Source organism: Oryzias latipes, chromosome 18, assembly GCF_053564925.1.
Source record: "Oryzias latipes strain Hd-rR chromosome 18, Olatipes_Hd-rR_3.1".
Classification (NCBI taxonomy): domain Eukaryota; kingdom Metazoa; phylum Chordata; class Actinopteri; order Beloniformes; family Adrianichthyidae; genus Oryzias; species Oryzias latipes.
Window position 1 is genome coordinate 1475106 of NC_136254.1, and position 27952 is coordinate 1503057.

Genomic DNA, 27952 nt, shown 5'->3' on the forward strand with positions numbered 1-27952 from the left:
TCGTGGGTGTCGGTAGCTAGGGGGCGTGTCATTCACTGAAACAGTGGTCTGAAGCTGCAGACCGCTTGCAGGTGCCGTCCCTGATTCCAGTCCTGATGTTCAAACTGACGAGGGAGAAGAACCCCGCCATGGCCCTCGCTGTGCTCCAATGCCTGCCCAACCTCGGGACTCACAAGGTGCTGAAGACTCAGACAAAACTCCATCCTGCCATCAATCATCACGCAGTCACCTGCAACACCTTTCTGTTTCAGCTGTGTGTGCCCATGGTGCTGCAGACTCTCCAAATGCTGGCCAGCGCCCCCAAGCTGAGGGCTGTTGTAATGCGTCTCATGACTGCCCTCTGGAAAAAACAGGTTTACAACCCCAGAGACTCTGAGCTCATCTGTTTTCTTTGTAGCTGTGTTAGAATTCAGGTCTGGTGTTGGTTTCTGTGAAGGATCGAGTGTATCCAGAGCTGCAGCGGCTGCTGAGTCAGCAGGACAGCAGAGTGGCGGTGGGGAAAGACGCCGAGTGGGAGCGGGTCCTGGCCAGAGCCGCCTGCCTCAGAGACGTCTGCAGAGAAAGGTTGATGCGCAGACGCAGCTGGAAACTGCCACCGCCTGCATCCACAAACGGCACACTGACCGTGGGATGGGGGGGTTTCCACGTCATCCTGGCAACAATCGGAACAAAGACCAGAGTTATTTGTGCAGCAACAAGAAACTTCTGATGCTGCACATAGACATGATTTTAGCAGACAAAAAAAAAACGGAACAGAAGGCAATGTCGTTCTCTCCTGTGAAAAAAAGTGACAGCAGTTTTTGTCCACTGGGATGTCCGTGAAGTCTCAAAGTCACCGTCAAACTAACACACAAACAAAAGAGTTTAGACACGCGACATCACATGCTGGACGTCGCTGGCCTCAGCAATCCAAAAAGAAAACTGGTTCCAATTTCTTCCTAGTCCTTAAAACTGATGACTGTTTTTTAACACCTTCTTGATAATCCTCATTATTTCTCTGTAGTTCAAGCTATTCACGGTATAAACTGACCAATCAGACGCCTCGATAACAGTGGGTGTTCTCATGTCGAACGTTTGAGGCGTTTGAATGACAGATTCTCCCCAGGGTTGCTTTCAATTGGTGGGGGGGTGTCCTTCCAACAGGCCCACTCCTGATTGGTGGTAGTGGTTGCCATGGAAACGTGGACTCAGACCGACTCGGAGCAATCCCGTCTCACTGACATCATCTGGTTCCAACATGGCGGTGGGAAAAATGGCGGCTCAATTGACTTTGTAAGCCGTTTTCTGCGGAGGATGAAACGCTCAATGGCTGCAGGTCTCATGTAAAGTCAGCGGCGTGCAGCGCGATTTGTTCACTCAGAGCACGCTCTGTGTGAAACGGGCAGCGGAGGTCCAGAATCCAGAACGTAGAGTTTCTGTGGTCACGGGATCAGAGAGTGTGTTATTGCTTCAGAGTTTGCACAACCATGACTTGTTGTGCGTTTTTGTGTGTTTCAGGCCTTACCAGCATGGGGCAGACATGTTGGCGGGCATTTCACTCACCCTGAAGCAGTGCAACAAAGCGGACATGGCGACCCCCGCTGCCCTCGCCCTTCAAGGCCTGCGTGCGCTTTGCCAAGCAGAGGTGCTGCACTTGAACGCATCGTCTCCAGTCTGTCATGCGTTTTTCCTCCAGTCGTTTGGAATAATTAGTAATCTTTTCTGGCTTGAACCAATGCAGTTGTTGTTATAAAAGCATTCATCGGCTGTAGAGTAAAGCTGAAATGAGCTTCCTGTGCAGGTGGTGGATTTTATCTCAACGTGGAAACATCTTGGAGCCGAGCTTCGCTGCGATTCCCGGCCTTTGATGGTTGAAGCCGTGGCCGAGCTTCTGTCTCTGGTTCCACAGCTGGCGGTCAAATCAGACGACTATGAGGTACTTTCATGACGGATGTTCTGATCATACATGTTGCTTTTTGGTCCCTCACCCATCATCTTTGGATGTGTTGTCACAGCATCCCCGGTAGGCTTTTAATGATGACGATGATGATGATGATGCCGTTTTTCGCCAAAATCCAAACACCTGCGTTATTTTCTAGGATTTTATGCAGAGCAGGAAGCGTTCATTAGAAATTCACCTTCAAGTTGTGGGCGGGACTTTTGGCAAGGAGTAAACCCCGCCCCCCGTTTCCTTCCTCGTAGCTGAGAGCTCTCTGTTTACATTCTTGTCTGCAGGGGGATGATCAGAAAGGGGCGGAGCAGTGAGACTGTAGCCCCGCCCAGCGTAGTTTCTACAATGTTTTTAAACCATCTGCTCCTGATTCATAGCCACTTTATAAAGAAATACTGAGAAATTCCAGTTTTAAGCTTCATTTTCTTCATATTTATCATCAGAAAAACGCTACAAGAACACCTTAGAAAGACCAACAATGCATGTCTGAGCAGCTACGACAGTTTATACGTTACTTCTCAGTTCCTTCTTTTAGATTTTCTTTAAGGCTTTAAAGTAGATTTTAGCTGAAAGCACAGTCCTGATGGAAGATGAAAGAGGTTTTGCATTTTTATTTGAACTTGCTCAGACAGAAAGTCCTTCCTCCTCTTGTAAAATGAATTTTATTCTGTTTTCCTCCTAGAAGCTGAACGGTGAAGTGGTCAGCTTCCTCTGGAGTTATGCTTCAAGCCAGGTCTGTGCACCAAAGATCTGTGGCCACTTTAAGTCTTTTGGGGACGTTTTCCGCTCTAAGTATGAAGAAAACCGCATTTCTTCATATGAAACGACACGCAAACAACACAGATCTCCCACAGTCTGGCCTGTGAGCTTGTAGAGCAGGTCTGCTGATGGAAAACAGGAAAATGACAGACTTCTGCAGGTCATCTATCATCAGTTTTTAGTGAATTCTCAGATGAAATGTAAACTATAAGGCAGAATGAAGCATCTGATAAAAGCCTTTGCTGGTTTAATCATGTCAGTGAAGCACTGCCTGTCTGTTTGCACATCCACAACTTTGAAAGATGATTCAAAGACGCCGTCCAGTCCGCCCGTTTTACACCCTACGGGGTCACGGGGTCATGGGGCTGCTGGGGCCTAACCCGGACCCCTTTGGGCGAAGGCGGGGGTCACTCTGGACAGGTCGCCCGTCTGTTGCAGGACCAAAGATGTCTCATGTAGCTGATATTAAGTCATTCAGATTCTGCAGGGAAAAGTTAAACAACAGCAGGGTCTACGGTCTTGAGTTGAACGTTATTTATTCTCTCTACTTTTGTGTGCAAGTCACTAAACCTCGACTCTACTCTGACCGGGGCAGAATCCAGAGGTGGCCAGCTGTGGCTACAAGGCATTGGCCGCTTTTCCTGAAGGAGTCCACACAATTCTTCACCTTCCTGAGAAGGTAAGGCTCTTCTCTCAGTAATCCCATCCAAATAGTCAATAGTAGTAGTTTTACATCATGTTTCTGTCTTCTTAGAAGGCCCAAGGCGCCGTCCGGTTACAGTATCATCACACATTCAGATGACACATGTTTTGTGACATGGTGCAACACAAACCAGTCAACCGGACTTGATTTATCCTTTATTATAGATAAAAGACGCGTATCTCTTCTGCCCCAAACAGGCTTCCTCAGTTCTGAGAGGCAGCCTCACAACATCTGTTTGTTCTTCCAGGAGGAAGGGGTTTAAGGGGAACAGCATGTGATTGGTTTCTCTGTCAGTCCTCAGCTGGGGTAAAGGGGAACAGTGGTTGGCATTGGCACTCCCCAGGGGGAAACCAGTTTGCTGGATGTCAACAGACTCCTCCATGTGTATTGAAGGAAAGTTTGTCTTTTCTTATTATATTGGTTCCTCATCGTCCAAACCCCCATTTGTCTCTGGCTGAGACACAGATTCAATGTCCTCAGATGAGTGGTTTGTGTCCTTCAGGGGGGGGGGGGGGGGGGGTTGACCACGGCGTGCTGATAAAGAGTCCTATGGAACGGTTGTTTGGTTTCCCCCAGTGTGCAGTTGGTTGCAGGGTTTTTTAGCTCGATGCTGTTCTGATCGCTGGATCTCAGCTCCTTGGGTAAAAATGTGGTGTTGGGGGGGGGGGGGGGGGCTCCATTAGAGCTGCAACTAGACAGGTGAAAGAGAGAGAAGGTCACACTGAGGAAGACTCACTGGTAGATATAAACGTGTGTGACGTCATAAAGCCTTTTAACAGGTCAATGCTAGGATTTTCTATCCCATTGAATGAACACACACTGTTCATCTGCTGTTTACATTAGTTAAACTGCAGCTGCTGACTTCAGACACCTAGAAGGTAAAATCTGTTCTCTGCATTTGACCCCTCCCCTGGGGGGGGGGGGGGGGGGGTCAGCTACAGACACAGCCGCTCCAAGGAACCAATTGGAGGTTCAACCCCTTAATGCTGAGTGTCCAGCAGGGAGACATTAGGTCCCGTTTTTAAGGGTCTTTGGTCTGACTCAGCCTGGATTTGAACTCAAGATTCAAGATTTTGTTTTTTTTTTGTCTTTCCACTCGTAGTATTTGCAGAGAAATACACAGATGAGACGACATGTTGTTTCTCACTAGCATGACAGAGCAAAAAAGCAGCAAAATTAAAAAAAAAAAAAATAACAATCCAAGAATAAAAAGTAAATAAAATTAAACAAGTGAAATAGAATAAAATAAAACAGAGACCAGCATTGAAGCAGCATGAAGTGACTGTGCGTTTAACAGCAGTCTTGTTTGGGGGGTTAGAGTCTGTATTGTGTCTGTTTAGGGGTTGGGGGTAATCCAGTGGGTCTTACTGCAGAGTGGGGTTTGTGAGAGCATGACTGGATGAGGAGGACAGTCCGTCCTGCAGCCTTTTAGCGTCCTGACTAAACCTCCGTCTTTGTTGCTGTCTTTGACTCTCAGGTCAGGCCGGCCGTCAAGATCCTTGAAAATGAGGAAGACAATGACGGAAATACCGAGGAGGAGGAAGAGGAGAAGGATCTCTCCATCCCAGGGTCATCCTACATGAAACTGATGGCTCTGACCTCCCTCTCCGTTTTACCAGGTCCTCCAGCCTGGTGCTCGCGGCGGTCACCTGTTCTTCTCAGCACAGCTGGTTGTTCATCTTCATGGTCTCTTTCTTCTCAGCTTTGGAGCTTTTCTTGACATCACTGGTGAGACAGGAGGCGACTCAGATGCCGCGGGGAGTGTACTTCTCTGCCCTGAGGGGGGGCGGTCTGCGGTCGGACCAGGGGAAAACGGTGGCGGGGATCCCGTCCTTCATGCTGAAGACCTACGAGAAGAACAAGCAGCCCGGACTCAAGCCTGGCCTGGCAGGTGACGGTCCTAAGGCGGTCCTCCGTTCTTCAGGCAGTGTTTCTGTGTGACGGATGTTCCGGCGGTCCTGTTTTCATTTTCCTGACGTCATTTGGAAACGACAGACCCGAGAACACGCCGTCTCCTGAACTGTTGCGTACACAGATTCAGTCTTTGTGGACGTTTTTAAAAGCTGCGTTTACGCGGACCAGAATAAAACTGCGTCATGTAAACACGCCGTTCAGATCACTCCGCCTCCATCAGACAGTTTATTCTGATGGAGGGTCACTACTGCTCTGACGCCATGCATAGACGGCGTGGCGCTCCAGAAGAGCGCGAACAGGACCGGCCGCCCACTCCACCCCTGTGAATCGTGTTACTGAGCATGTTACTCAGCTTCCTGTTTGCAGGCAGGGGGGATGTGGGCTCCGGAGGAGGCTTCGGGCCGCGGTCCATCAGGAGAACCGGGCCTCCAAGCAGAGGACCGTCTTTTTTTTGTGTGTGAGCTGTTGAAAGCAGAAATGCTGCTCTGCAGTCCTGAGGAAGTGTGTAAACAATCCCATGAATTCATGTTTCCAAGCGTGTCCAGGCAGAATAGAGGCTGCTGTTGTTCCAGCGTATTTACGTTCAGCCTAGATGCAGATTCCAGCTTTGACCGCATGGATTTTAAGTCCATCCACGGATAAATGTTGTTGTTAGCACGTATTAGCCTAATCCTAACACTTCCGGCTCCACTCTGCCAAAAAAAAAAAGCAATTATCAAAATTATGAGTGAACAAACACTTAATAATAATAAAATCAGGTTTAGAAGATCATCTCTCTGTGCTGCAGCTTGTTTGTTTACAACAGAACTCAATATTTCTTCTTCTATGGTATCTTCTGGTATTTTAGAGAGTTCTGCACCAAATGATTTATTCCCACTGAAAGTGAGCCGTATGGAAACGTTTGTTCTAATCGTAAAATCTTCATGGACACAGTTCAATCCTGATCTGATCTTTGATCCCATCAGAGATATTTTGCACATAGAACCGTTGCTACTGATTTGAGGTGAAAGTTTCAGTTTTGTTCAGATCTACTCACCGTGTTCTGTGATCTGGAGTTCTGGGCATAAGATGATGGGATTTGGACCCTCATGTTCTGACGTTCAAACACTTTTTGAAGGTTTACATTGATTTAATTAGCAGCTGGTTTCAGAGAATATGCATGTGAAGAAAAGGACGGTTCCTTAAATATTCTTTTCCTGCTCAGCATTATGTTGTGTATTTTGGCTGCTTCTCCCGGATGTCCGGTCATCGTCGGCCTCTCCTTTGTGTTTTTGCTGTTGGCTCCGCCACATTCGGTTCAGTCTATGTGTTGCAGAAGCTGAAGTTCTGACCGGTCTGTCTGTGTTCTGCAGCCGGACTGCTGCTGTGCTACGAGCTTCCCGTGCAGACGGACCGTGAAGGAAAGCCCATGGATCGCTTCCTCGTCAGCCGCGGCCGCAGCTACCAGCAGACCCTCACCGCCCTCATCCATGAGGTTTGCCCTCCCCCCTCCTCCTCCCCCCATCCGTCGTACCTCCAGGATCTGAAGGTGATCTGTTCTGCAGGTGAACATCCAGCCCTCAGAGTGGCACAGGGCTCTTCTCCTGCCGCAGGCCTGGAGGGGCTTCATGAGCCGGACCTTCCACGCCGTCCTTCAGGTCTGTGATCCAGACATCCCCCCATCATTCAAAGCTAGAGCTGTGGATGGTCTCCATCAGTCCTTCACTGTTGGTATTTTTCTTTTAAGCACCAGACCTCGTGGTTTTCATGTTGAACAGCAGGTCTTCACGCTCACTGGATCCTGTGGATCTTTATCGGTGGACTACTGCTTAGTAGTCTTTTGTAGTTTCTTTTTAAATCAAAAACAGTGCTTAGTTTTTTCCAGTCTGGGGCTGGCCCCACTGGCGCGGCGGGAGGGCTGTTCTCTGGCTGGGCTGGGGCTTGAATTCCCAGCGTCCCCTTGCACTCTGGTGCTGGGGGCCCTCAGGTGTCTGAAGGATGTGCGTATGTGGACAGGCCCCGCCCCTTTTGGCTAGCATTCTCCACTCTCTCCTTTCCGGTCCAACTGGAGATTCATAAAAATTAGCTTCAAATACAAAAGGGGTTTATACAAATATGCAGCTTGTGTGTCAGAGGATCCCTGAAGCAGTTTGTGACAGTCAGATCTGTCCAACACCAGAGGCCTTCAGCTGCTGGACACCACAAGTTCAAATGAAGTAAGAAGGAACCTCATGTTAAGGGTCGGGTACACTGGAACCACTCATCTTTGGGCATGTGTACATTCTGGCTGGGATGGACGGTAAACTTCGTCTGGTGTCTGGCTCCAGGGCAGACGGGCTGATCTGGAAATGCAGCAGAAACGGGGAAAGGAGGATCCGGAGGAGCTGCAGTACAGTCAGCACTGCGCCTGGCTCTGGTGAGCTTCACTCAAACTCCCAGAAACCCTTTGCTGCTCGGTCAATGTCAAACGGACCGTCCTGTCAAAGGACAGTTCTAGTCCAGTTGACCTCTCAAAGTCACAATGCAGCCAGTTTTGAACCCACTTCTTTCTGGATCACCGTGATGCACTTTCCCTCTCTGGATGCATTCAGGTCAAACACTGAAGACGCGTTTAGATGTAGAATCTCAAAAGATCTTAACTGCTGATGCTGATGCTAAGAAATGCAGAAGAAATCTGTTCTTTAACTTCTCAAAGCTGCATCAAGTACAGTGGCTTTGCCAAAGTATTCGACCCCCCTGAACCTTTTGACACATTTCAGGCTTTTAACATAAAGACACAAAACTTTTTGTGAAGAATAAACAACAAGTGGGACACAATCATCAGTGGAAACACATTTATTGGATATTTGTTGAACAAATAAAAAACAGAAAATTGGGTGTGCACATTGATTCAGCCCCTTAAGTGAATACTTTGTAGCTCCACCTGCTGCTGTGGTTCCAGCTGTCAGTCTCCTGGTGTTTCTATCAGTTTGGAACATTCCTCCTTAAAACAGCTGGAGCTCAGTGAGGTTGGATGGAGAGCACTGAGACGAGAGCGCTTCTCCCAACTTTATATTCCCCTGCTCCCGCTCCAGCCCTCCCATTTCCTTATTTGGCCCATAGCTGAACCCTATTGGTCCAAACTAAAAATACAAGTGAGTGTCTGCATTTGATGCTGTTTAAACCCTTTTAAAGTACAATAAGTCTGTGGATTCTTTTCAACAACATTGTTATGCTGTTGCTAATAAATGATGAGTATTTCTGAGCATTAATGTGATTCTGGTGCTGCGTGGTGGTTTTGCTGATGGTCTAGTCTGGTTGATACGTGGTGAGTTCCAGCTTCATGCAGGCGCTGAGACTTTAAACCTGATCGTAGGTCTGAATGTTCTGTAGATGTGAGAAAGTCTGCTCACATGCAGACATGGAGCCAAACACAAACACACTCACGCTGCAGCATGTGACAGGCAGCGTGATTTAAGTAATGACAATATGTGCGCGATTCACTAACACCCCCCCCCCCCCTCCTTCCTCACACATCCTGTCCCTGCAACTGCGCGCTCTTCCTCAGAGACGGGAGCGCGCAGTTGCAGGCTCGGCATTTCACAGGTTTCAGGCTGGTACAAACTCTGTGAAATAATAGATGACAGTAAATTGATAGTGGCGCAGGTTTTTTCTCTCTCCAAGCACCGCTACTACTGCACCCCCCTCTGGCATCGCATCGCGCCCGAGAAGGATTGGTCTAATGAAAAAGAGATTTTATAATTAAAGATTTGTCCGCGAGCCACATGTGGGCATCAAAAGAGCCATATATGGCTCGCCCGCCATGGGTTCCGGACCCCTGCTCAATGGATTCAGGTCTGGACTCTGGCCTTTCTAACACCTGGATATGTTCATTTGTGAACTATTCATTGTAGATTTTCTTTATGTTTGGATCTTTGTCTTGTTGAAGGACAAATCTCCGTCCCAGTCTCAGGTCTTCTGCGGTCTCATCCTCCTTCCATTTCAGTATTATAACTTCCACAGTTCTCCTCGGGATGTTTAAAGCTTGGAAATCTTTTTGTATCCAAATGCGGCTTTGGACGTCTCCACAGCAGTATTTGGGACCTGCCTGGTGTTCCTTGTTCTTCATGATGCTCTCTGTGCTTTAAATTTATACGGAGACTTGATGACATCCCGGTGGTTCTATCATCATCATCAGTCATTTACTGCACATCTGGAGGAGTTTCTGCACTGAAAGGAAAGGAGCTGAATCATTTTGTACGCCCAATATTCAGTTTTTATTTGTTTAGTTTGAAATATCCAGTAAATGTTTCACTTCATGATTGTCCAAGTTGTTGTTGATTCTTCACAAAAAATTAGTTTTATATCTTTATGTTTGCAGCCTGAAATGTGGCAAAAGGTTGAAAAGTTTAAGGAGGCTGAATACTTTCACAAGACGCTGTAGTTAGTTTCAACATTTCATGCTAGCAAAAACTGTGTTCTGTCCTTTAACATCTCTGCTTTCATCTCAGGACCAGAGATCAGCTGTCAGAAGTCATCAAAACAGCCACTAAGTAAGTATGAACAAGACCTCTGAGGAGCTGCTGCTGCCGCTGCTGATGCTCCTGATGCTGCTGCTGTTACTGCTGCTGATTTATGATGCTGCTGCTGCTCCTGATGCTCTGTGTGCTTTTTCAGGGACAGTCCTGTCGTTCAGGGAAACTCCATCCTGGCTCTGAGCAGCTTGGCCGCTGTCATCGCCAAGTATGAGAGCAACCTGCCCACCGACGGCAGCGGCAGCGTCGGGGTGAGACCCTCTAACCTGTCCGGCTGTCCTGTGATGGAAGCGGGTGGAAACAGAGGTTTTGTCCCCGCAGGCTGGACCGGAGTTCGTGCCCACCGCCAGCTGGTTGATGATGGTGCTGGACACTCTGCTCAGCATCATCAGCAGCAGCTACAAGGCCAGAGGTCAAGTCTTCCCCTGGTTCTTGCACGTAAGTGCTGTTTGACACGTGTCCCTTAGCCCCTCTCTTCCTCCATGCACTGTGATGTCAGAAAGTGACGCAGGGCAGAGGTGAGTTCAAAGCTGGAGAGGATGTAGAACCTGAGCCCACCCTCCATGTTCTGTGTGTTAGATTCCTCTCCCTCTTTGTCTCTGTCTCCCTTTACAGTTATTACTGTACATAACTTAGAAGTGTGTGTGTGAATTTTCATTTTCTCTGCCAAAATTACTCCACAATTGAAAACTGTGTGTTTCAACTTCAAAATAAACGGAGTTGAACTCAAGTTTGCTTAAACAAAGGTCACACATCCCAAAATGCCACCCCACAGCGACCTATCTGCCCGCCGCAGCATTAGTTATTCCAGGTGGTAGTGGCATTTGTACACGCCGCGCGGCGGCTGTGGGGGCTTTAAGGAAAAGGTTAACTTACATGGTGACCCCGCCCCCCGTGGGTCCAAATAAGGAGACGGCATTGATCCGGCCCTAAACTAAAAAGACCTGCATCTTGACGAATTGCGGTTGATGCTGTGAAGAACACAACGAAGACAGAACATTGTGCTCGCTGCGCGACTCATAGAAGAAGAAGAATCTGAGTTGGGAATGACCCGGAGATCCCCCTGCAGCGCCCCCCCTCATCACAGATCATCACTGATGTGGAGAAAACACCAGAGTTACAATTAAAATGGAAAAGGAAGAAATTACAGATAAAAACAACTAGATAGGTAAATAAATAAACCTTAATATACGGATATAAATCAGTAAATGTGAATAGAAAATATTATACGTGTAAAAAGAGAACATAAAATAATTAATATCCACTAAATTCCAGCTAAAATCCTGATCCTAAAGGTCTTTAGCTTTCCTTTAAAAACATGAACAGCCTCTGCAGCCCTGAGGCATGCTGGGAGATTAGGATGTTATCCAACCAGCAGCAGTTTTATGTTTGGTGCAAATGTTTAACATCGTCATTATGCAGTGAAAGACGGCGTCTAGCAGCTCTGTGTTTTTCTCCTGGAGGTCAATAACCAAACATCAGATGACGTTTTTAGTGAAACAGATTTCAGTGGATACTTCAGTTTACTTGTTTTTGTACCAGCTGGTGTAAGAGTTAGCATAAACATCTGCTGGTCCAAGCCCGTTTGATTCCTTTGTTCTTGAGAAGGGTTCTGAGAAAGACAAGGACTTTTCTGTCCACTGGACTGCTGTTAACGGGCTCCTCTTCTCCAGCGCTCCTATTCAGGTGAAAACACCGCGAGTGCCATCGCCCGCTCCTGTGCCAGCCTGGCCCTCTCTCTGTTGGTCCCGGTTCTGGTGGTGTGGCAGAAAGACGGGCTGGTCCAGGTCCTGTCTGCCCTTCAGGCTGGCCTGCCTGGTTCTCCGGCTGCAGACGACTCTCAGGCTGTTCAGTTCCACTCCGGGCTGGCGCTCGGCATGGTTCTGTCCAGCCTGCACCACCAGCGCCTCAGGTACTGTCCAGGACAGGTGCTGACCCGCAGAGCAGGTGCTGACCCGCAGAGCTGCCCCTTCTTCATTGTCTGTCTCTGTTTTTCAGTGACGTCTCCACTCAGAAGGACAAAGAGCTCCTCCTGAAGTCTCTAGAAGCTCTTGAAAGCTGCTCCTTCAACCCTGACCTGGAATACAAGTCAGTGCTTTAGCAGAGGGGATTGAACCCCCCAATGATCAGAACTCAGGTCCAAAATACATTTAAAGATTGTGTGAGCTGCCTCTTTGAGGTGCGTCTGCTTGGTGGGCTGTCAGATCTCAGCTGTTTGAAAAGCTAAAGGACGGTTTCCTTTTTTCCTGCAGCACTGGCTGCTTGTTGGGCCTGGCTCTGGTACTGTCAGCTATGTGCAGCGAAGGACAGACTGAGCAACGGGCCTACGTCTGCCGGACTCTGGACAGACTGCTGGAGAACCTGCAGAACAGCGGAGGCCAAGGACGCATGCTGCAGGAGGTGAAAGATCCTTTACACTTGCTCTTTTTCTAAAGTCAAGCACGGGGTCGGTTACAAGCCAGGCTAAGAGGAGACTCAGAGGGGGGCACAGATTATGGCTTAGAGTTGGAATCAGAGTCGGGTACAGAATCGGGTAAAAACCAGGCAAAGGCTCAGGTACCTCAGAGTCAGGTTCTGGGTTGGGTACGGACTTTTCCTGCTGTGGTGCTGTGAAGGTAACACGGGTGACAGCTGTCTACACTGTAAGTGAGATAGTCATGTTGTCGTGTTTTCTTTTTATCACATTCTGGATTTGGATCATGAAAGTGGAACTCAGGTGTTCTGGTGGGTTGGTGAAATGTAGGACAGACAACCAATGGACACATCTCTGCCTTCCATGTCCCAAGCAGTCTTCTAACCAGTCGGAGTTTGTTCAGGTCCTGGCATACTCTGTGGCCTGTGTGAGCGTCTCCTCCTTCTGCGGAGGTCTGACCGATGCTTCCAAGGCCGAGGAGGCCATGAAAACGCTGCAAGCCCTCACGGAGGAGAGCCAGCAGGTTTGTGCTTTGCAGTTTGAACCATTGGAACAGAAGTATGGAGGGTTTCTCGTGTGAACAATTGTTAAATCTGGATTCCTCGTGCTGCCTCCAGACCCCGGGCTTCTCCCTCGCCCTCGGGCTGGTCGTCCACGGCCTGGCGTTGTCTGGCCACGGCAAAGCGGAGGACATCTTCCCTCGTCTGCTGGCTGCTTGGATCAAGATTTTGCTGGCAGAGGTACACAAACACTCATTTTAGCGCAGCGTATGTTGTCTTTTGGCCTAATCCCAATCCGTTTGGTTAGATGAAGGTTAAAGAACTGTCTTCCAGTCTGATCAGTTGTTTGTGCTGCAGGGGTGTCCCACCATGCAGCGACTGGCTGCAGCCAACGGCCTGGTGGCTTTGGTGGGGTCAGAGAGTTACCTCATTCAGGTATGGGGTCCACACGACGGTCAGCCTGGCAGAAGCCCTGCATCTGATCATCTACACTGGCAGTTAAAGCACATGAGCACTTTGAATCTGAGCATTATAACATGTTAGCTGACAGATTGATGCTAATGTTCAGTTTCTGAAAACATCTTTTCTGCAGCAGGTTAATCCGATTAGATCAGATGTTTGAGCGAAGTGCATCAACACACAACACTGTACAATTTGTCCAGAGTAGGAGGGACTGAAAACAGCTTTAACTTTAAAACACTGTAAATATTGCAATATTCAGTTTGGAATAATCAATAAATAGGAATAAATAACCAAAAACCTGACTAGAAAGGTGTTTATGGTCAGTTTAAAGTTCCACTGGAATCCCACCATTTGGTGAGTCAAGTGTTTCTTTGAGCTGCAGTCAGAGCCACGCTAAGAAACCATCTAGTCTTTGGGTGAAGTACTGGATTCTAGTGCTTTAACCTCCAGTCCCAGCATCAAGCAGAGGCAGCTTTAGGGGGCAAAGGTCACGGATGATCATGCATATGATATAGTTTAATCTGAAAGGCTTAAGAAAGGCAGGATATAGACTCTTTAAGTTAGGAAGTCCATCGGTCTTCCACCTGGAAGCCCTGTAACATCTGTTGGCCTTTCAGAACCTGCTGCTGGTACCTGGATCAGGTGGGCTTTGGCAGGGAGGAGCTTAAATAAGTTGGAACCATTTGGAGTTCCTTAGATGTCAGTGACCTTCCTGAAAACCTGCTGCCTCCGTCTTCTGACCCTCTGTCTGGACATGAGCCGCGTGACGATGGCGTCCGCTAACCTGTGATGAATGCGTGTTTGCAGCTGAAGAGCGAGCTGGAGCTGTCCTCCCAGCAGCAGAGCCGACTCAACGAGGTCATCCGTGCCTTCACCCAGGCAAGAGCCCGCCGCCCTCCTCCTGACCCGCCGCTGCCATCTGTGGACCAACGTCAGGGTCGTGTCTCCTCTCTCTGCAGATCGTCAGCTGCTCTGGAGCCATCGGCCTGCAGTCCAACAGCGCCTGCCTGCTGGGACACCTGCATTTAGCCCACCTGTCCAGCAGCCACAGCCACACTGCAGGTAGCATGCCCGTCTGCACGCATGAGCTCTGGATGAACCAGAGGAGGCATTGACAGCACTGTCCTCCCAGTCCCTCAGGATTTCAGTTACCTCTCAGAGAAGAGCCTCATCAGATCCATCACAGACTTCCTGGTTGAAGCTGGAAAGAAAGGTCTGAACGCTCAAACGCCCGCTTCTGCATCTCTCAGCCCGTCCCTGAAACGTTTCTTTTGCTGTGATCCAGGTCCAGAGGAGGCCCCCCCTGTTCTGGTTAGGACGGCTCTGACCCCCCTGGCTCTGGCTGGAGGCAGTTTCCAGTTTCCTCCCGTTAACTGGAGTGCGGTCTTGTCCCCTCTGATGCGGCTGAGCTTCGGTAAAGCGTCCTTCTGGTTGGGTCTGGGGGGGGGGCGGCAGCACTTTCAGGTTTGTGTCCTTCACAGGAGAGGAGGTGCAGCACCAGTGTGTGGTTCTGGCAGCAACTCAGGCCCAGTCCTCCCAAAGCGCCTCTCTGTTCCTGGGCTCCTGGTTATCGCCGCCCCTCGTGCACAGTCTCAGCGTGAGTTTTAGCAAGACAACTAAGCAAAACCTTGAAAATCTCTGTGAAATAATCCACATTTCAACTCTTTTAGATCTCTAAATGCATGATGGGTAGCACAGAGCCAGGCTTTTCTGTAGGAAGGAATGAATGCAGGAGGCCGCAATTGAAAATAAGAATTCTTTTTCTGAATCTGTCTTGTATGACGGAGTTTTAGGGCCAGTATTACGACTTTGACTTTGTAAATTTACGAGAATAAAACTCATAAATTTACGATTTAAAATCTTGTAAATTTACTAGAAAAAAAGTCATAGATTAACGAGGAAAAAACACCAAAGTTTTCTGTTTATCGGAGCCTCGCTAGAAGATGAAATATGTGGAGCCTTTTGTGAAGCTTTATTTCTGGATAGGTTTAAAAAACAAGGAGATTCTGAACCTTTTGGCGACTCAAATCAGATTATTTTCAGTGTAGCCGTCTTTCCGGGGTTCAGTGTCGGTAAAGCGGAGTGTCATCTGTAAAATAAGGAGCTCAGAGACACGTTTGGGTGTAGAGGACCACTGCATTCTTAATTCTGCTTTTCATTCACATAACCTGAAGGTCATCTGTCTCATTACATCATGAACCTGTCATCCCAACACCAATGCTGAAGTAAACAGTGTTACATACGCCCCCTCCTGCAGATGAAACGTCCCGTTTCAACATAAAACAATAAAGAGGAATGAAAATAGTCTGTTATATTAGCATTACAACGTTAGAAATCCCAGAAAGTGCTCCTCCTCCTCAGACGGAAGCGTCACACAGACGTAGAGATCTGGTCTTTGGTGGAAGGAAGGATTGAAGTGAACATCTGCAGGGACACCAACGTCTTCATCAACGGCTGCAGAGATCCTGCAAACCACCCATCAACCCATCAATAAATAAAACGTTAATAAATCATAAAACAAATCAGCTTCTAAACATTTCTAACGTAATCATTAAACATTCAGCTCACCTGTTCATTGAGTTCAGTCGGTCTGCTCTGATGCTCACTTCCACTTTAATCTCGTAATTTTACTTTTTTTTTTGGTGGCCCTAAAACTCCGTCGTAGTCTTGTTAAGGTTAAGTAAAAATGAACTTGGTAAAGAGTTTTGAAGTAGCAGTAGTTCCCATTTTCCTCTGTCCAGTACCGGACTCGAGCCCACCTCTATGAGACTCTGGGCGCGTGGATGAAGCACGTCGCTGAGGACAAGCTCCAGGTCTTCGTGGAGACTCTGGGCCTCCAGCAGTTCCAGGACGACCTTCGACCCCGCCGGCTGTCCCTGTGCTCGTCTCTGCTGCGGGGCCTGGCTTCGGCCATGGCGCTCCCCAACCCCAGGAGCGCCGGCTGGACCCTGCTTTGCTCCGCCGCCGAGAAGATCTTTAACCTGCTGCCTGAACAGATCCAGGTGACTCAAAAACGGCTTTGAGAATGTTTCCTATGGAAGCACTGAAGGGACAATTGAAGCAGCTGGAGCACAGGATGGGCTCCTCCTCCTCCTCCTCCTCCTTTAGAAACCTGAAGAGTCCTGTTAAGCAGCCGACCAACTTCCTGTTGTCTAAATCTGTCTGTTTTAGGACAAAGAAGTGGATTTGTATGTGGGCGTGGCCAAGTGCTTGTCCGAGATGAACGACTCGGAGATCGACAGGATTGCAGGAGTCTCAGAGGTACCGCCCAGAACGCACGAGCCAGTCCGGGGCTGCCGGTTTGGATGTAACATCTGCTGGGTTCTGTCCAGACTCAGATGGAGAAGACCGCCTTCATCCTGGCGTACCTCGCCTCCCGGGGCCGCGTTCCTCTGTTGGGACTCAACGATGTCATCGCCGGCGTGATTCGCGGTTGGCCGCGCCACAGAGTGGGCTGGCTCCTCCTACAGGCTTTTTACCAGTGCCGCCTCTCCCCCAGTACCAACACAGGTCCGGCCCCCCCACCAGCGGGATTCAGACACTTTTATCAAACCAAATTCAGCGCTGATTGCAAATAAGGACAAACATTTCCTAGAAGTTGTTCAGATGCTGTCCACGACGTCCATTTCAGCAAAGCATGGACACGTTTGAGCGTTCCGGTCTTACTGACTGTCTGCGGGTCGTCTTTCTGCCTAAAACAGCCCCCGCTGCTCTGCTTTGCTCCTCAGGTGTGTCGAAGCGCATGGAGTGGCTCCAGGAGCTGATGGGACACATCCGGAACGTGGCCTATGGAGCAGCGTCTGTCACCGGCGGAGACCCGAAGCTGGTATGTGAGCTGCTGTGAGGAACGTCTTAAAAACTCCATCGTTGGAGAACTGCCCTCCTATGGGGGGGGTTGAGAGCACACAAAGACGGAGAGGACACGTTTGGAAGAAGGCCTCACTCACCTGAAGGACGGTCATGGATCAGGAACAGAATTTAAACAGGAAGCAGAACAACACGACCGCTGACGTGTTAGGATCCTCTTTCTGGTTCAGTTCCTGAACGATCTTCCAGATGTTGTCAAAGGAACAAACCGGCTGACCTGAAGGTCAGACTGTCAAACATCCTGGACTCTATAAGTGAGCAATAAAACTAATAAAGTTCTTCAGGAAAGTCCCCCTCTGATCATCTTCTGAGCGTTCCCGGTGGTCTTCTCATCATGATTATGATGATTTTAGCCAAAATCGTTGCTGAGAGCTCTTTGTTTCCATTCTCCCTCTAGCTTACAGCCCCTCACACCCCCAGCCTAACATTCCATCCAACAGTTCTGATCCAGATTCGAGCTCAGATCAGAAAAACAAAGACGTTCTTGGATCTGTTTGTCTGCAGGTGGATGACCAGAAAGGGGTGGGGCATAGAGCTTGTGGCCCCGCCCCTTTCTGGTAGTTACTATGTCACATAAAGCTCTTTTTTTCATCTGCTCCTGATTCTGTTCCTCCGTCGTCAGAAAAATGCCACAGAAACCCGTTTATAACCCTAAGGTATCGTTTACATGGAGGTTCCATGTTCTAGGACCCTGAAAGTGGAGGAACCGGGACTCGGACCTTTAGGAGTGGTGGGGCGCTGAGGTTGGACTGACATGTGTGGAAACCTCTTTCTGTCTCACCTGCAGGCCACAGACTTCCTCTTCCAGCTCTTCGCCGCTGCTGTCGTCTGCTGGGCGGACCACCGCATGCCACTGCTGCTGGGCATCAGGACCCAGTGGTTTCCATGGCAACCAGAGCCCACGCCCCCACTGTTGACACACAGTCTGTACGGCGTGGACGTGCAGGCTGACCACGCCTTGCAGCAGTGCCTGCTGGGAGTCTGCTACAGCCTGCCTGTGCTGCTGGACAAAGAGCCGTGGAGCAGCCAGACGCCAAAGGTGGGTCTCACCGCTCCGCCGCCGGTCAGAGGGGATGGAGGAGCAGACCTGTGGTTTGCATCGTAGTTCTGTCTCGTTGCCTCAAACGTCTGTCTCCATGGAAACCGTGCATTTCAGGCTATGTTAGAAAAGCTTTTGGGATGTTGACTGTCCGTCTGTTGTGTGTCAGTTCATAGACTGGCTTCTCAGTATAGCAGACGGTCCTGATCCCCGTCTGTCCGCCGCGACCATCCGCACAGCCAAAGGTGAGGACCGCATGCACGTCTGTCAAGGTCGTGTCTCACAGCAGCTACATACATGTTCCACAGATGAAATGTCGGTCTTCCGTGATCCATGTGTGATCTACGTCATCCATACGTGTTTCTTGTGTTTGTCGATGTGCTCAGATGTCCGATGAGGGTTTCAGCCGACGGGTCTTTATGTGAATTCAGTTCAGAGTATTTAGCTGGTTGAGAATTATGCAGTTTATGTGTATTTTATGTAGTTTTTACACAATTATTACGTAAATCTTACATTTTTGTGAGATTCATCCACTAATGTGTGTCTTTCCAGGACGTTTGTCTAACAGACTTTTCATGCATGAACCACTGATGTGTAACTTTTAGATCACGTATACGGCGCACAGATCACGTTCAGATGACATCATTGATGCATGAATCACTGATGAGATACAGATAAACATCACAATAATCACACGGTTCATGTTCTACGTTGGTTTACGTGTTCTTAGCGTGTTTATTCCTACTTCTTCTGTGGTTTTAACGTGGTTCCTGATACATCTGTGAACATTTCACCCAAAAACCACAACTTTCTCACTTTTACCACATAGATTCACGTATGACCCGCTTACATCCGTGACATATGCACTAAACATACGTAGCGGCTGTGGGACACGGACTTTAGATGAAAAACGCTCCTCTAACCCTTTTTTTCTGACATGTACTGTTTTTATCCAAACACAGATGAAATAAGTTGTTTTGAACTCTTTTTCTTGACACAGTTATGTTGATTTGCTTCAAGGTTTATCAGTTTTTTCTTGGTAAAGATTATTCAGCTTCATCTATTGAGCAGAACTCATAAATGTTTCACGTCAAAACAGAGATTTTCTGTGTTCTGGTCCGTGTGATGAGGTTTGCTCCGTCACCCAACAGTTTCCTTGTTTTAGCACAAACAGCTGCACTAAAAAACTTTTTATTTGACATTTCACTCGTTTTTCCTCCTGAAAAGCTCTAAACGTTTCTTTGCATCGTCGTTTCAGCTGCTCTCTTGGCTCTGAAGTCCTCCACCGAGTTCAGGAAGAAAGCCGTGTGGACTCAGGCCTACGGCTGGTAGCCCACTGCACCACGGTCCTGTGGTTACCGCGGCGACGCTTGACCTTCCTGCTGGATGGAGACGGCTGCTGAGAAAACTGGAGTGGTTCCGGAGGATGGCCTTCATCCCAGCCCAACGAAGACCGTCAGTCCCGTCCTCTTCATCGCCTCACAAGTGTCCGTTCAACGTCCCGCAGAGCGCGGCGAGCCAACAAAGATCAAAGACTCCATCAGTTCTCCTTCCTCCTCCTGCTCCACCTCTCCAGATGCTGCCGTCTCTCCTTCAGGAGCTGCCACACCGCGATGCCGGCTCCTGAAAAAGAAGAAACAGGCAGCTGCTACAAAACAGAAACACAGGGTCAGAGTTCAGGAACGTGGCGTCATTAATAACTATGCTGAGCCCCCCTCCCCAAAAAATAAATAAATGCACATGTGGCAGCATTTAGGCCTCCTCCATGCTGCACTACAGCTAAAGGCCACTGCCTACATTTAATGCATGTTGCACGGATGTTCTCCTCTGCCTCCTTTACAGTTTTTATTACCTTAAAACGTCTAATTTAAACATTGATTTATAGAAACAACAGTGGGTTCTGGCTGATCTTCACGATTATTCAGACAAATGGAAGTCCTGATCCAGTGTGAAGAAGCAGTAGATTCTGTTCTGCTGCTGTGTCCAGAAGGAAACAGGAAGACTGCAGGGATCCTAATGGAAACGGAATCAGCTGCTACTACTTTGCCTTTTAGAGTTCTGGTTGGATGTCAAATCGACCAACCGGGCCTGTTTTTGTGTTTTCACGTCTGGTTGGACAACAGAACATGTTTGGTTTTCTCACCGATGGCGAGAACGGGCAGGTAGGCCATGGAGGACAAGGGGCCGTGGAGGTCCGGGCAGTTGGAGGCCGCTGGCTCAGGGAGGGTCAGGACCTGGTAGATCAGGGTGCCTAAAGCCGACGGGAAGAACTGAAGGTTACCGCAGAAACGCATGGAGGAATTCAGAACAAAGACTGGCCGGTAAACGCTGGAGAACAACAAGAACCAGAGTGAAGGAAATGAGACGTGAAAAGAAGGGAAAACCCCAAAATAACCTAGAATGGTTGATTCTTTACTGTTTCTACTTTACTCTATTTTTTAACATTTCTTTCTTTCCCCGTTCATTGTCTTCAATTAGAAATAATGTTTCCTGTTTTTATTTGTCGTTCTGATCTATTTCCAAATCGTTCCCAGAGTTCTCTTATTTACGATGATGTGTCGTTTTCTTGGACATAGTTTCTGCAGAGCGGCAGGAGTTCATTAAAAAGTCACCTCTGAGGTGTGGGGTGGAGCATCTCCGCCCCCCCCTTCCCCTCCCATCGATGAGAGCAGGGAGCTTACGGCTCTGCCCGGCATATTTCTGCACCGCCAACAGGATCATTCCTGAATCAGCCTGATGCATGCTGGGAGTCACCTTCATTGATCACGGACAGGGTGTATACAGGGATCCAGAGGGAGTAGCGCGTCCACAGCATGGCGATGGGGGGCGTGGCCACGACACACAGCAGCTCGTGCGGGTACCTGTCGTCACACACAACACGCTTTCATTTAAGGTTATGGGGTATTATACGTGCTACACATGACGGCCACGCCCACACGGCGGCTCTGAAAGGCTCAGGGCGCCGCCGCTCAAACAGCTGATGAGCGTTTTCATTTGTTTCTTCCATAAATGTTGAACATCCGGTGAAGCCGAGGGCTGAAGAAACCCACAATTCCTTTATTATGTACTAACAAACATCATTTAACCTTTCAAAATAAAAGTAGTTCTTCAGCTCAAAAGCTGCTGCCGCTCCAGAATCCAGTGATGCTTTCATGTATGGAAGCATTTCTGTAGCATCATTAAAAATGAAAGTCAATAGCAGACATGCTTCCATACTCAGCAGGTTGGTAGACGACCTCTGCGTTTCAGGTTTCCATCAGGTCAATAGGGCCTTCAGTTGGAGCAGGAGCGGCCTCACATGGGCCTAACCTCTGCAAGAACAGTATGTACCCAAACAAACGCACTATACTTCCATCCAGATGATCTAAATATTTGAAAGCTTCTGCTTCTTTGGGCTAAACTTCCCGTTTCACTGTTGAGAATCGCCTCAGAAAAGGAAAACCACAGAATTGACTTGGGTTACGGTGGGAGCTAGTTCTGGTGAGGGTACGGGACGTCTTTGGGGATGTTTCCCACGTTGTCCTGATTCATCATCCAGATCCGCAGAAGCCTGACGATGGCCGTCAGCAAAGGCAGAGGGGTTGGAGCAGAGCAGGAAGTTCTGCTTTAAGGCAGAACTTCAGTCCAAATGATCCAGTCAAGTCTTTGAGTCTCATCTCAGTGCACTTTGAGTCAGCCAAGGCTTTTTTGGCTGGCCCGTTACTCTGAAAACATCATTTCAACTTTATCTGGACAAACAAGCAAACCGATGAACCCTTGTGCTATCCTATGGGGTCAAGATGACCCCCCCTTCCATTGTTGTGTTCTCCCTACCATGACAAAGGTGGATAAAGGTGGAAAGATTTCATGTAATCCATGGACACCAGTGAAGATCACAAATCATTGAAGAAAAAAGGTTCAGAGCACTGTCTAGTGGGTCTAGATGACCCAACTCCCAATGTTAAAGTGCCTAGGATAGCACAAGGGTTAACATGCATGTAAATGACCAATGCTGAGCCTCGGTCATCATTACAAACACGATGAAAATGCTAAATGAAGCTCCTCCCACCAATGAGAACGTCGTATCTCCCAACGGGGACGTACCGCAGGAGGTCCAGAATGTTCCACAGGAAGAACTGCAAACACACCACGGGCTTCCTCTGAATTTCCTCACACATGTTGACCACGAGCAGCAATATGTTCTTCTCCATAACCTGGAAGGAGACCAGCATCAGTCCAGGGGAGGGACAGCAGTGCACGTGGTCAGACTCACCTGAAGGAAGCGAGGAAGGAGTCTGGCTTTCTCGATCCCGTCTGCGATGTGGAACAGCTCCAGGGCGGACAGGAGCTGGCAGAGGCTCATCACAAAGCCCACCGAGTAGAAGGTGTCCGCCAGAGCGTCTGCAGAGACACCATGAGCTTCTGTTTCCGGCTGACCAAGGACTGAAAGGAGGAGGTTTTCATTCGTACCTGTCCCAAAGGTGAAAAACCTTGTGATGGTATTGGCCAGAATCCAGGTGTGACCGCAGAACTGGAACAGGTTGTAGGTGAAAATGTAGACGAACCTAAAGCTGAGCCTGCAGAAGATACACAGGAAAACAGGACCTTTTACTTTTAGCAAAAAGTTCATCCGCTAAAATAATGATTACAATTATTTTTATAAGTTACTCCATCTGCCACCTTAGGGGGGAAAGCAGCTTCCTGTTAGAGTTCCACTCCGATCATCTGCTGATCTAGTGTAAAGTGTTCCCATTGGTTTTTAAATCCTGATGATCTGTTTTTAGCCCCTGGATTATACATTTCTTTATTAGAAATACATTAATTAATACATTAATTGTGGGCTAGACTGTTGGCGAGGAGTTGGGCCCGTGCTAATTTCCCATCATCCCTTTGTTTACTTTCTCCCGCTAGCTTACAGCCCCTCACACCCCCAAGCTAACATTAGCAGTGCAACAAAAAAAGCAGCAACATCAGATCCGTCCATCCGTCCAGTTCTGATCCAGATTCCAGCTCAGACCAGGAAAACACAGACAATCATGGATCTGTTGGTCTGACAGTGAATGATCAGAAAGGGGCGGAGCATGGAGTCTTTGGCCCCGCCCAGTGTAACGACTACAGGCTTTTTTAAACCATCTGCTCCTGATTTTAATCTTAACTTTTCCATTCCTCCTCCAGCGTGACAAAATGCTTCAAAATCTGGTTAAAAACCCCAAAAAGCAGCCTTTTCTTCAGGACTGTCCACAGTTTGACCTCGACTGTGGTTCATGCAGAACTCTGCAGATTGAACCTGAAGTCAGCGTGCAGCACAGAGCTACAGCATTTCTACAGCTGCTGTTGGTTTACTTCTTAGCATTTAACCCTTTGTGTTCCCCAAAGAACACAAACTGGGCGGTGAGACTCTCAGATCCTCTCAATGATCAAATTAAAGCCAGAGTTCACAAAAACACACATGAACAGGCTGTTGTCACGCAGCCCAGAACCAAACAAAAGAGTCCGTCAGGCTCAGACTTGATCTTTCTGAGCATCTGGGCTCCACATTTCCTGGTGTTAACCCTCCAAATGAAAGAACTCTGCTGGGTTTTGTGTGGAGCAGCACATGCAGCTGTGGGTGAAGAACTTTTAGGAAGATCTGGCCCTTTAGTGCAGGACTCCAGCAGCTTCTGGGGAATAAGAAACGAACCGTGGAACATGAAACCGGTATTTCCCCGTCAGTAAGAAGGCTTCAACAGACAGACTACCTGGACTCTCTCAGAGCATTCCTTCATGACCATCACCCCCTGAAAGTCTGGAATTACTCACATTCCTCTGAATTCTTCCATTGCAGCTCTGAGTGAGTTTCTCCGTTCAGCTGCCGTTCAGCTGCCGTCCTCCATCGAGTGGAAGCAGAGAGAAGTGCTGCAATATCCCAACAGTAAACGCTTTCCTCACACTGATTACAGCTGCTGTGGCTTCACCGCCAAAAGGAAGTGAAAACTTCCACATGTGAGGCAGAAGTTGAAGCGCCCCGCCCCTCTAAAGACAGAGCAGAGAGGTGGAGCAGCACAGTGGGGGCTGAAACTGGCATTCAGAGAGAAAAGACACACTTTTGGTCAAAGATACCACACATGACTGTGACACGCAACAAAACGGACGGGGCATCTAGAATAGGGAGGGTGTCAAACTGGAAAACACAAATGTGTGATTCATCATGAGCTCAGTTCATCATTCAGCCGCCTGTAGATCCAACTGATAGAAACCTGCATTTACCCAGGCGAAACATGAAGAACGATTTCTTATTTACAATGTTGGCCTGAACTGCAGCAACAAGGACACTATTTGAACCTATTTATGCATTTATTTACATTTACTCTCACTTTTATATATGTAAATCCATTTTCTGTATCAATTCTTCCATCAATCTTTTCTTTAATAATGATTTTAGCTCCAGTGTTTCCATGTTTTTGTACCGGGACTGGCCGGTTTGGTCAGTGGGGGTATGTTACAGTGGAGGTAAGTTTCAATGGGGGTATGTTTCTTTTTTGCATGTTGTTGCTGTAAACCTGTTGCAATGTTTTGAAAGAATTTTGCTGCATTTTTCTTCCATTCAGAAGTTTACAGAAAAGCGCTAAAGTCTTTTTTCTCACAAAGTACTTTTTTTGAAGTGATCCTGTTTTTTTTGGTCTTGAACATCTTTTTCTAATTTCATTAAACTCTCTAAGAACTCACAGCAACAGGGTCATGATTTAGGAGAAGAAGCTGTAGAAAACAGTTAGGCATGAAATCCTAAACAAAGCTGCCTTAACGCCGAATGCCATTTGCGCGGCAGAGGCGTCCACTTCCGTTGTAAAGTCAATGTACAGACAATCGACTGTATGAGAGAACTGGACTGAGCGAATGTGACATCACCAATGGAAAATGTTCCGTTTTCTCGGTCGCCATTTTTCTGCCAGATGTCCGTTGTCACGTTGGATCTAGACGTCCTCGATAAGCCGTTGGTCTGTGTTGCTGAGAGTCTACATTTCTATGGCAACCACTCCGTCCAATCAGGATCCAGAATGTTAGAAGGCCACACCCTGTCCACTGAAAGCGAGCTCGGAGGAATCTGTCAATCAAACACCCAAACGTTTGATGCAACGCCACCTAGTTTTATTGAGACATCTGGTTGGTCAGTTTATAATTTACGCTACAGAAAAAATGAGGATTATCAAGAAGACTTTGAACAGGTATTAGAACCAGATTGGTTCTTCTGACCAATGGAATGACTAACAGCTGTTGTTTCTCTATGGGATTTTGGCTTCTTGGAACCACTTCCTGTTTGGAACACCAGGGGGGCGGAGTCACTCAGTCCAGTTTTGAGACACAGTCGTGGTACAGACACGAGAGGTTATCAGCTTTATTTGGGTGTTGCAGCATGGCGTATGCAGAGTTAAAAATCAGAACTTTAACAGACGTGTTGCGTCTAGTACCTGGTACCCTTCAGGCAACCAGCTTTGGCCCATGACTTGTTCAGTGATGCGATCAGCGGGGGGAGTGCAAAACCAACACAGGAGAAAATCTGATCGTTCTCTTCCTGAACCTCATGATAGTTTTCTTTTTTTGTATTGAGACAATAATAATCATATCCTGTAATTTTATTCCTACTTTTAAATTTTTCCCTCCTCAGACTAGTGCCGGACAGCTAGTCGTCAAACTGGGTCACAGAGAGACGGACGTACCAATGAAAGCGCCGTTATAGACACAGCTCCTGCAGCAGATGGTGAAGCTCACCGTACTGGGACGGTCTCTGAATGATGTCATAAACCCAGACATGGAGACGGGATTACTGATCTTTTTGTAGCACTCTTTAAAACAAATCAACCTGATCTCTAAATGTCATCCTGGTTTTCCATGCAAAACACCCAACAACCAATCAACCAAGCAAACATTCAACCCAAAAACCCAACAATCAAACACACCTCAAACACCCAACGACCAATCAACCAACCAACAAACCAAAATCCCATCAACCAAGCAAACACACAACCCAAAACCCCAACAACCAATCAACAAACCAAAAACCCATCAACCAATCAAACACACAACCCAAAACCCCAACAACCAATCAACAAACCAAAAACCCATCAACCAATCAAACACACAACCCAAAACCCCAACAACCAATCAACAAACCGAAAACCCATCAACCAATCAAACACACAACCCAAAACCCCAACAACCAATCAACAAACCGAAAACCCATCAACCAATCAAACACACAACCCAAAACCCCAACAACCAATCAACAAACCGAAAACCCATCAACCAATCAAACACACAACCCAAAACCCCAACAACCAACCAACAAACCAAAAACCCATCAACCAATCAAACACACAACCCAAAACCCCAACAACCAATCAACAAACCAAAAACCCATCAACCAATCAAACACACAACCCAAAACCCCAACAACTAATCAACAAACCAAAAACCCATCAACCAATCAAACACACAACCCAAAACCCCAACAACTAATCAACAAACCAAAAACCCATCAACCAATCAAACACACAACCCAAAACCCCAACAACCAATCAACAAACCAAAAACCCATCAATCAATCAAACACACAACCCAAAACCCCAACAACCAATCAACAAACCGAAAACCCATCAACCAATCAAACACACAACCAAAAACCCCAACAACTAATCAACAAACCAAAAACCCATCAACCAATCAAACACACAACCCAAAACCCCAACAACCAATTAACAAACCAAAAACCCATCAACCAATCAAACACACAACCCAAAACCCCAACAACTAATCAACAAACCAAAAACCCATCAACCAATCAAACACACAACCCAAAACCCCAACAACTAATCAACAAACCAAAAACCCATCAACCAATCAAACACACAACCCAAAACCCCAACAACTAATCAACAAACCAAAAACCCATCAACCAATCAAACACACAACCCAAAACCCCAACAACTAATCAACAAACCAAAAACCCAACACCCAATCAAACACACAACAGCACCACAACTGCAGAAACCGCTGAAATCCTAAAAATCCCTGATGAGAGAAGAGAGCCTTCAGAGATACTGCAGCAGAAATTGAAAGCAAAGCGTTTTCTTGTTCTCTGAAGAGGCAATAGAACACGGTGCACGAACAGGAAGAACCACATGATGTCAGGCTGCATTGAGTTGGAGGGAAAAGGTTACACGCAGTGCTGTTGATTTTAGTTACAGCAAGCTAAAGGTAATAAAAAGTATACATTATCTGGGTCTCTTCTAGTATATCTGTGGCTCATGAGGACTATATCATCTACCCTGACAGATGGGTGTGGGTTTAATGACTCTGCCAGCTGTTTGCAACATCATCCGCTCTCAGTCATTACAGCTCCAAGAACCCTGCAGCTCAGTTCCACCAAACTCCAGCTTTTTCCTGCTGATTTACCTGAAACTGAATGGATGTTTGTCCAACCTGATGTCAGGCTTGGTTCTGTTTGAGTATTTCTGCTCAGCAATGCTCTGCTTTTCTGTGACCTTCTGCAGGTTTCAGTCGTCTCCCAGCTCAGCTGCTCATGTCATCAGTGTCAGTAGTCGTGTTGTCGTGTTTGTTTGGTCACATGTTGGTTTTCCTCTGCATCATGTTTGTTTAGTCTGACCTCTTGTGTTTTAGCGGCTCCATTGTTCCCAAACGTGGTTTACCAGTGTTTCATTAAAGTCAGTCTAAAGTGGTGAAAGTTAAAATAGGAATTCTTTTTTACTTGATGAAGGCAGCTGTGACTGCTCCACCAAAGGGGGCGGAGTCACAGCCAGCCTGCACGGAAACAAATGACAAAATCAGATTCATGTAACAAGCAGAGGTTGACATGTTAGTGACGTAGAAACTGTTACGGAGCGGCTCTGCTCCATTCT

At 47.6% G+C, this 27952-nt stretch overlaps 2 protein-coding genes across 3 annotated transcripts in view; one reads left to right on the forward strand and one right to left on the reverse strand.

Annotated features, from left to right (window-relative positions):
• Positions 1-21199, forward strand: part of focad (focadhesin) — a 41064-nt gene extending 19865 nt beyond the window's left edge. The window contains exons 12-44 of the mRNA XM_011487798.4: positions 72-176; positions 252-353; positions 437-564; positions 1498-1624; positions 1781-1915; positions 2613-2663; positions 3285-3368; positions 4870-5011; positions 5095-5283; positions 6659-6780; positions 6851-6943; positions 7613-7701; positions 9776-9817; positions 9942-10050; positions 10121-10237; positions 11473-11711; positions 11798-11887; positions 12052-12199; positions 12616-12735; positions 12830-12952; positions 13070-13147; positions 13982-14053; positions 14134-14236; positions 14307-14387; positions 14460-14588; positions 14656-14771; positions 15916-16176; positions 16346-16435; positions 16507-16684; positions 16903-17000; positions 17829-18080; positions 18250-18325; positions 19339-21199. Coding sequence (XP_011486100.1) covers positions 72-176; positions 252-353; positions 437-564; positions 1498-1624; positions 1781-1915; positions 2613-2663; positions 3285-3368; positions 4870-5011; positions 5095-5283; positions 6659-6780; positions 6851-6943; positions 7613-7701; positions 9776-9817; positions 9942-10050; positions 10121-10237; positions 11473-11711; positions 11798-11887; positions 12052-12199; positions 12616-12735; positions 12830-12952; positions 13070-13147; positions 13982-14053; positions 14134-14236; positions 14307-14387; positions 14460-14588; positions 14656-14771; positions 15916-16176; positions 16346-16435; positions 16507-16684; positions 16903-17000; positions 17829-18080; positions 18250-18325; positions 19339-19412 — 3963 coding nt within the window. The 3' untranslated portion in view covers positions 19413-21199. The remainder of the gene's footprint in view (positions 1-71; positions 177-251; positions 354-436; positions 565-1497; positions 1625-1780; positions 1916-2612; positions 2664-3284; positions 3369-4869; positions 5012-5094; positions 5284-6658; positions 6781-6850; positions 6944-7612; positions 7702-9775; positions 9818-9941; positions 10051-10120; positions 10238-11472; positions 11712-11797; positions 11888-12051; positions 12200-12615; positions 12736-12829; positions 12953-13069; positions 13148-13981; positions 14054-14133; positions 14237-14306; positions 14388-14459; positions 14589-14655; positions 14772-15915; positions 16177-16345; positions 16436-16506; positions 16685-16902; positions 17001-17828; positions 18081-18249; positions 18326-19338) is intronic.
• On the reverse strand, positions 18792-24118 carry hacd4 (3-hydroxyacyl-CoA dehydratase 4). Of its 2 annotated transcripts, XM_004080072.5 has the most exons (7): positions 23859-24118; positions 22530-22636; positions 22333-22460; positions 22164-22273; positions 20835-20941; positions 20224-20331; positions 18792-19703 (listed from the first exon to the last, which is right to left on the reverse strand). In XM_004080072.5, exons 1-7 carry the CDS (start codon positions 23876-23878, stop codon positions 19621-19623), a joined length of 663 nt encoding a protein of 220 aa, XP_004080120.1. In that variant the 5' UTR covers positions 23879-24118; the 3' UTR covers positions 18792-19620. The 2 variants fall into 2 exon arrangements, with proteins under 2 accessions (XP_004080120.1, XP_078792712.1); XM_078936586.1 differs by lacking the exon at positions 23859-24118 and having other exon boundaries at positions 22530-22830.
• Positions 24119-27952: the final 3834 nt, after the last annotated feature.

What these genes read in the sequence shown, in the direction of transcription:
- hacd4 (XM_078936586.1), bottom strand. Translation starts at nt 22,689, where the DNA reads ATGAACTTTTTGCTAAAAGTAAAAGGTCCTGTTTTCCTGTGTATCTTC. An exon ending in TCCTTCCTCGCTTCCTTCAG is followed by an intron (nt 22,274 to 22,332) that starts GTGAGTCTGACC and finishes GTCTCCTTCCAG; the next exon opens with GTTATGGAGAAGAACATATT. An exon ending in CCTGCCCGTTCTCGCCATCG is followed by an intron (nt 19,704 to 20,223) that starts GTGAGAAAACCA and finishes CTTCTTTTTCAG; the next exon opens with GAGCCGGCATCGCGGTGTGG.